The 7724-nt window shown below is 35.9% G+C and overlaps 1 protein-coding gene across 2 annotated transcripts in view; it reads left to right on the top strand.

The window, feature by feature from the left end:
• The window catches only part of BACE2 (beta-secretase 2), a 30831-nt gene extending 27050 nt beyond the window's left edge, over positions 1–3781 (top strand). For both annotated transcript variants that reach the window (XM_058185752.1, XM_058185751.1), the window contains 3 exons: positions 582–731; positions 1620–1788; positions 3131–3781. In XM_058185752.1, coding sequence (XP_058041735.1) covers positions 582–731; positions 1620–1788; positions 3131–3384 — 573 coding nt within the window. In that variant the 3' untranslated portion in view covers positions 3385–3781. The remainder of the gene's footprint in view (positions 1–581; positions 732–1619; positions 1789–3130) is intronic.
• The last annotated feature ends 3943 nt before the right edge of the window (positions 3782–7724 follow it).

Here is a 7724-nt window from a genome sequence, read left to right on the forward strand (position 1 = left end):
TAAGCTATGGCTTAAGAGTTTGTCTCACGAGTTAAGTTCTTAAAGGAATTATTTTCAATGCTTATAGTATGATGGGAATTATTTTGTAATCAAAAGCTTGGAACTAAATTAGATTCTTTTTTCTCCTTTTTGGGTGGAGACTTGTTGGAGGCATATATAAGTTAAATTTCAGTGCTATCGAAATCTGTGGTCTCAGTGTATTAAAAACTTCATGTATGCAGCAGATTCAGGGATAAAATCTTTATTTCGTTATTGGTAACCCTAAACAGGATAAGTATTTAATCTTATTTTTAAGGCATAGCTGTACTTGTTTTAAATACTGATTTTCTACACATGGTACAAAGTTCAAAATGTGGATCATATTAATAAATACAGTGAAACATATACACATCTAAAAGTACACCTACTTTTTCTTATAAGAATAAACACCATGATTAAGAGACTGGTGCCCATTATGATCCAATTTGTTAAACTGAAACAAATACTGAAGTCAGGTAATAAAGAGACCTTGTATAGATGCTGAACACTAACCATATTGAGGTAGGGACAGAGTTTGGATTTTCCCCCCTTTTTCCTTATAGATCCAAGAATTCACATCTGGATTTTGGAGTGGCACACAGCTTGCCTGCTGGGATAAAAGTGAAAATCCTTGGACCCTCTTTCCTAAGATCTCTATCTATCTGAGAGATGTTAATTCCAGCCAGTCCTTTCGAATCACTATCCTTCCACAGGTCTGGAGCTCTTATTTTACTGTTACTAATATTTATGGCAAGGAAAATGGACCTGGATTAATCATGTGCTAAACTAAGTGCTGACAGCTGTTCATGTGCATCCCATTTAGATATTGCTGCTTGTGTGTCTTGTTAAGGATTCCAGCAGTGATGCTTATTCCCCTTCAGGGAGAGTCTTGGTGGGTCTTTTGACAACAGCAGGAGGTGGCTTAGCTTTACCTTGATGGGGTGTTTCATGTCATGGAGACAGTGCAGTTCAGTTCTCCCTATCAAAGAGAAGAAATGACAGGGACTTGGAAGCCTGGCAGTTCCTGCTTCTTTGTTGTGTGTGGATAAAACCCAGGATGCACCACAGCCTTGTCCAGTTACTGGAGCTTCAGGAGGCCTCAGGACAAAACATGGCCACTTTGCTTATCGAATGGAAGGGCATGGGGTATTTTCACAAATAGTTTGGAAGTGTTTTATTCAGCCCTCTGTCAAAATGAAGCATCCTTGAACTTTTGCATAGCCCTTCTAGCAGCTTAATTTGAAAAGGGCAAAGGTCATTTGAGACATGCTCAATTCCTTAACAAAGTTGACTGCTCAGTTTTTATTTAATGATGCTGTATCAGTTTTATAGAATTCTCATTGCATTTTATCACCACAATAGCCCTTATGTAAACTAAAGCGAATCTGGATAAATTATACCAGTCAGAAGGTATTTAAATGTCTATGTGAAATATAAGTTGACCATTTTGATTGGTATATGGTGATTGTTCTTGCTTTTAAAGCCTTGTATTTATTTTACAGTTTTTAAAAAAATCATTTGATTTTATTGAATGTTCATTGAGGTATGGTTTGGTTTCTTAATCATCTTTTATGTCTTTCAAAAAAAACAAAAAACACCAGCTTTACATTCAGCCGATTCTAGTGATTGGGCAGAATCTAGACTGCTATCGGTTTGGTATCTCCTCTTCCTCCAGTGCCTTGGTTATTGGGGCTACAGTGATGGAAGGATTCTATGTCATCTTTGATAGAGCCCAAAAGAGAGTGGGATTTGCATTAAGTACTTGTGCTGGTAAGTGACAGATAAAACAAGAGAGAGAGAGTGAACGAGATATTAGAGCAGGAATCTCAATTTGGAATTGACTACCCAGATGGGAGGATGGCTTCTCAATTTACAAAATAGCTGGTAGGTTTGGCCAGCCAAAGAATATCCATTTCCTGATCCTCCTACCACTTCATCTTACCTTTTATCTTTCTGTTACCTAGGCTGGCTTATTTTCAAACAATGGCCTGCAATTATCAACTTCTTTATGAATACTTTTAGGGCTCATGTTAAAGTTCAAACATATTTTTATAAATAGAGGAAATGCCAAAGTTATCATAATAAATAGTGTAATAATAATAACAACAATAGTGTGCCTTTTGAACTGAAAATAATATTTAAAAAATTAAAACCTGAGGGTAGAAGTATCTTAGATATTCTGTACTGGAGACCCTACTTTTCTATGTGTTTTTGTGATTTTTTAATCTTCCAAACAATGTTGCCAAATAGATCAAGCAGAGCAATTTTGACTTCTGAAGGCTTCCTGTGAATTTCATAGGATGGATTGAGGGACTCAGTTTCTTTCAAACACTTACAGAAACTTTGGATCCGTTTCTTCATTTTTAGTGGATTATTAAATGCTTTGCTATTGAAACTAATGAAACTGGCAAGAACAACTTATGCATGCAAGATGCTCTATGTATATTGATCAAAAGAAGAAAAGAATCCATTGTGTTTCAAGAACAAAGTAATTATTTAGATATCAAATTGTTTGTTTTTTTAAAAAAATTGTATACTTAATCGCATAGGTGCCCACACATAAAGACATACACACAACATAAACAATGGACCACTGTCTTTTTTGATAGTGAAAAGTGATCTTACGCTTGAATCATCTCAGGAAGGAAAATGTGAATCAGTAGCCTTGTTACTCTTCTGAAATACGAAGGTGTTTTTTTGCAAATTTTATCTTAAAAATAATGTTCTTAACGCCCACCTTGCAGTGCTAAATAAATTGTTTCTAAATGTCTAGAATATCTTCAAATTTCACATTAATCATTACGCAGGAAAAGGTTTCACAGAATTGAAATGATTTCTTTGATTTTACAGATCATAGAAAACAATTGTTACAACAAAACCTTTTAATATTGTGAAATAAGAATTTATATCTTTGAATTCAACTCATTTTCTTATTAAATATCCTGAATATAGATATGGTGTTTGTTTCGTAGCATGCATATTTTCCTTAGCTTGAATTTAAAAGAGTATACTTGCATTTAATTTTAAACATTTATAGACTTATAGTTTTTAAATATATATGCTTTTTGTTTGCTCTCTCAGTATTTATCTTTCTTTTAATTTTTTTATATAGAACTGCATGGTTCTCCAGTATCTGAGATTGAAGGCCCTTTCATTACCACAGATGTAGCAGGCACTTGCGTATCAACTATCTCTCTCCATGAACCAATCTTGTGGATTGTGTCGTACACTCTTATGAGTTTCTGTGGACTTGTACTTCTCATACTCATCATCTTGCTGCTCATTCCATCACGGTGTCGTCATCGTTATGCTGACTGCGACATTGTAAACGATGAATCGTCCTTAGTACGGCACAGATGGAAATGAAGAATTTGATCCACTTGTGAAGAATCCTTATGTATTCTGATAGGAAATGAAGAATGACTCTCCATTTTCTTCACCCTGATGTTCTTAAGATGTGTGAAGACTACAGCCTGTGCTTCTAAATCAGCATGGTTATATCAGCTGGGAATTACAGGAGATGTAGTTGAACATACTTGCAGGGCACAAGGTTAGGGTATATTAGCCAAAGATGAAGATCCAGACTTCACTCTGTAAAAATACTGTGGTCTATCACCAAATCACCTCCAAGTCTCCTTTAACATAAATTTAATACTTCAACAATTAATTATTTAGTTATATTAATATATAGCCATTTCAAATGCTACTCTATTGTTTGCTTGATATACAGTTGCACCAATTAGTACACTTTTTTAAAAAAGCTGCTCCAAAAAGGTTGTCATCTCTACAAAACAAAAACCTACAAAATATTCTTTTGAGATAAGCCATTCATCAGACTTGCCATAAAGAACAGAAATATTTCTTCTTCTCTGATTAATTTTTTTTTCATTAAAAATATATGTTTCTTGGTGAATCACGACTTCATCAGTAGCTGGCAGAAAGAGAGATTGAAAATTAAAAGGAGGAAAATAAGACAGATTTTTTTAAAAAGAGGAGGGCTTTTTTCCCCCCTCTTTGGAAAATGATCTGTTTCTTTTAATGGTTTACTCTGTGATTCTTTAAAAAGGTGAAGCACAGAAAACATAGAAATCAAACCCATTGTGTAACTTTAGTGTGAAACAAAGAGTGCCTCTCTTCAGGGATTCATTAGTAAGACAGAGGTAGATCTGCTTGACATAGATGCAAATCGCCTTTCACCCACATTCAGGCACAATTGTAACATCCCTTTAAAACTTTGCTCTCTCCCTCTCTCTCCCACACTCCCAGTTCATGACATTTTAACATTTGCAACTTTACCACGCGCATAAATGTCTTGGTTTTCTGAATTCATGCATAAATGATCTTTGAAAGGGTTCTTTGAGACTTTGTGCACATATCCTGCAGAGACAGCATAGATATAAAGCAAAGTCTCTCTCTTTCTCTTTTCTTTCTCTCTCTCTCTCACACACACATTTGTGGAGACTCTAGTCTAAAGACTAGAAATCAAATTTGTAACAATGCAATTGAAGGGGAATTTCTTCAGTTAAATGACTCACTCAACTGTGACCTGGCTGAGAAAGGTGAAGACCGATAAATGACCAGATGTTTAATTACTTTACTTAACAATAACAATTTTTATTGATCACCATTTCAATACAGCAAACACAATGCTAGCAGGAACTTATTTACATATTTTTGTCTATGCTAACTCTCCTCTGTCTTTGCTGATGCAATTGTGCCAAAGGCCTTCACAATATGAGAACATACATTTAAAACAATACCCATAAATATAATTCTTAACTTTAAAAAAAAATCTGTAATACTAAAAAACTTACTGTGGTTGTAGTGTTATTTTCACATATTTTGTAATTATTTTTTAAAATTATACTAAGTTGCAGAGTCTGATCACAGGGTAAGGAGTAAGCCATTATCTCCATGAGGGACACAAAACCTTTTACTAGATGTTGAAAGAAAAATTCTTGCAATGGCAAATGTATTATTCTCAGATTACTTTTGAACTTTTGAATCCTATTATTGGTGCCATATTCACTCTGTTTTGGAATACCATTTTTGGGCTTGAATGGCATAAATGCAAATACTTGAAAAAATAAGCAATAATTGATTCATTAAGAAAGAGGGAAAGCTTTGTTGCTGAAATATGGCTAACAAAATTTGTATTTTCTGACATTTGCTTGCATTGTTGTTTCAACACATCCATCTAAACCGAGAAGAAAGATGGCAGCTTTGTGAGGGTCACAAAAGATGCTGGGCAATAGTGGCCAAGGACCATTTTTAACCTCAAAACACAGTATGCAAGCTTAGCATGGAAGGTGAAAAGTTGTAAGGTTTCAAACATTTCAACTGACGTTTTCCCTATTATAATGGTTATTTATACCTGTAATTAAATTGAAATAAACTTTTATGTAAAAAATTTCCATGGGCATGTTGACTGACTAGTTAAGGACTGATTTCGTTCAATGAATTCTGTGTTACTTTTATGAAAAGTGTCATGGTTTCCACAAGAAACAGCTATTCTTAATCTTCAATGAAAACAAGCAGCAGACTCAAATGAAAGCACAGAGGATCCACTGTAAGACTTAGATGACTGGCAACCCCCATGGAGAGATAGACTAGTACAGGTAGTCCTTGACTTACAACCATGACTGAGCCCAACATTTATGTTGCTAAGCAAGACATTTGTTAAGTGAATTTTACTCCATTTTACGACCTTTCTTGCCACAGTTGCAGTGGTGGGATTCTACCAGTTCGCACTGGTTGTTAAGTAGTTAAGTAAATGATTAACTACTTAAGTTGTTAAGTAGTTAAGCAGTTCAGAAGAAATCTCCTTTTGTTTTTTTCCACTTCACAGGGTTAATCCTGTAAGGAATTACAACTTTCTGGTGGTGTTTCCTAGCCTAATCTTTATTGCCCTGCTTACAGACTGCCTCTCTGTTAACCCTTATTTCATTCTTGGCAGTAGTTCCAGAAGGTTTTTTTTCTTGACTTTCTTAAAGTGGAAGGGTTTTTTTAAGCTTTTTACACCCCTATTGGGAGGAAATACTCCCCTTCTGGAGTTCTTCCAGCCAGGATGCAATGATCAGCACTTTGAAGAAATAATTGAATAACTAAGCAGAAGCTTTTAATGACAAGGAACCAAGTGACATTCAGCAAGGCTTATTGACTAGCTAGAAAGATCGACATTCAAACGTGAGTTTACATACCCTTTCTGACTTTTGGTCTAAAACTGGTTTTTGGTGAAGTTTAATTCTGTGCTTGGTGATGTTTAATCCTGTGTTTAGTGATGACATAATTTCCCCTATTCAGCTTTGCTTGGAAGGAAAAAAATTAACCTCTGAAAAGAAGCAGCTTCTGAAATCTGACTAGTTCCTGTGTCTATTTGTTCTGATAATTGGTTTAACAAGCAACAGATACTCTGTTTGCTCCTTTGCTTCATTCTGGAGAGCTTAAATGACCTCTCTACTAAAGAGTTTCACTTTATGAGCAAGAGTTGGCTGCTGATAGTTATCATTGCATTTTAACTATTTTAATTCCTCAAGGTGCTCTGGCACCCTGCCTGATTTGTAACTCCAGTTTGCAGGTATTTCTAATCTAATGATTGGTATTTAGGGCAGCTTTTTGCAAGCAAAGAAGCTTTTTATATTTTTGTACAGGTAATCCTTGACTTACAACAGTTACAATGGCACTGAAAAAAGTGACTTATGACTGTTTTTCACATCTACGACCGTGGCAGCAAACTGTCATTAGGGCAAAGAAGCGATGTCACATGACCACCTGGTCATGCCCACCCGGTCACATGAAGCACCACAGTTGTGAAATGAGTGACATGGTTGTTCAGAATGCTGCATCGGGCATAAATGATGACCAGTCAAAAGTGTGAGGACCTGTCAGAAATCACTTTTTTCAGCCCTCTGGGTAGTCCCTATGTGCATAGGGACTACTGAGAGGGCTGAAAAAGTTATTTTTGATCGGTCCTCACACTTACGACTTTCTTCACATTTTACGTTTTGTGCCCTATCTTGTAACCGTGGTGAAGAGAAGCAGTTGTGAAATGAGTGACATGCTTGTTAAGAATGCAGCAATGGGCATAAATATGAGGATGGTCATAAGTGCGAGGAATGGTCAAATGTGTGAGGACTGGTCAGAAATGACTTTTTCAGCTCTCTAAGTAGTCCTATACACTTCGCCATGGCCACCCAGTCACATGACGACCAAGACATGTCCCAAAATAAGCCACGCCCACAGAATCAGTTGTTAAAAAATTTGAATCCTACCACTGCATAGTTGTTAAGTGAATCACTCCAGTTGTTAAGTTAGTAACACAGTTGTTAAATGAACCTGGCTTCCCCATTGACTTTGCTTGTTAAAAGTTTGCAAAAGGGAATCACATGACTCTGGGACATTGCAACCATCCTAAATATAAACCAGTTGCCAAGCATCTGAATTTTGATCACATAACTATGAGGATGCAGCAGTGGTTGTAAGTGCGAAAAATGGTCATACGTCATTTTTTTCAGTGTTGTAACTTCAGACAGTCATTAAAATAAATCAAAGACTATCTGTATTTGTAGACTGCAGCTAGGGGAGCAAGCACAAATGGGTCCTTTCAAAATACTGTTTTTAGCATCAGCTTCTTTGGTGAAACTAGCCACTTCATTCAGTTTTGATGGTTCTACCTTAATAGATTTCATGGACTGATCCGATTATAT

This window comes from Ahaetulla prasina, chromosome 5 (assembly GCF_028640845.1).
Source record: "Ahaetulla prasina isolate Xishuangbanna chromosome 5, ASM2864084v1, whole genome shotgun sequence".
Classification (NCBI taxonomy): domain Eukaryota; kingdom Metazoa; phylum Chordata; class Lepidosauria; order Squamata; family Colubridae; genus Ahaetulla; species Ahaetulla prasina.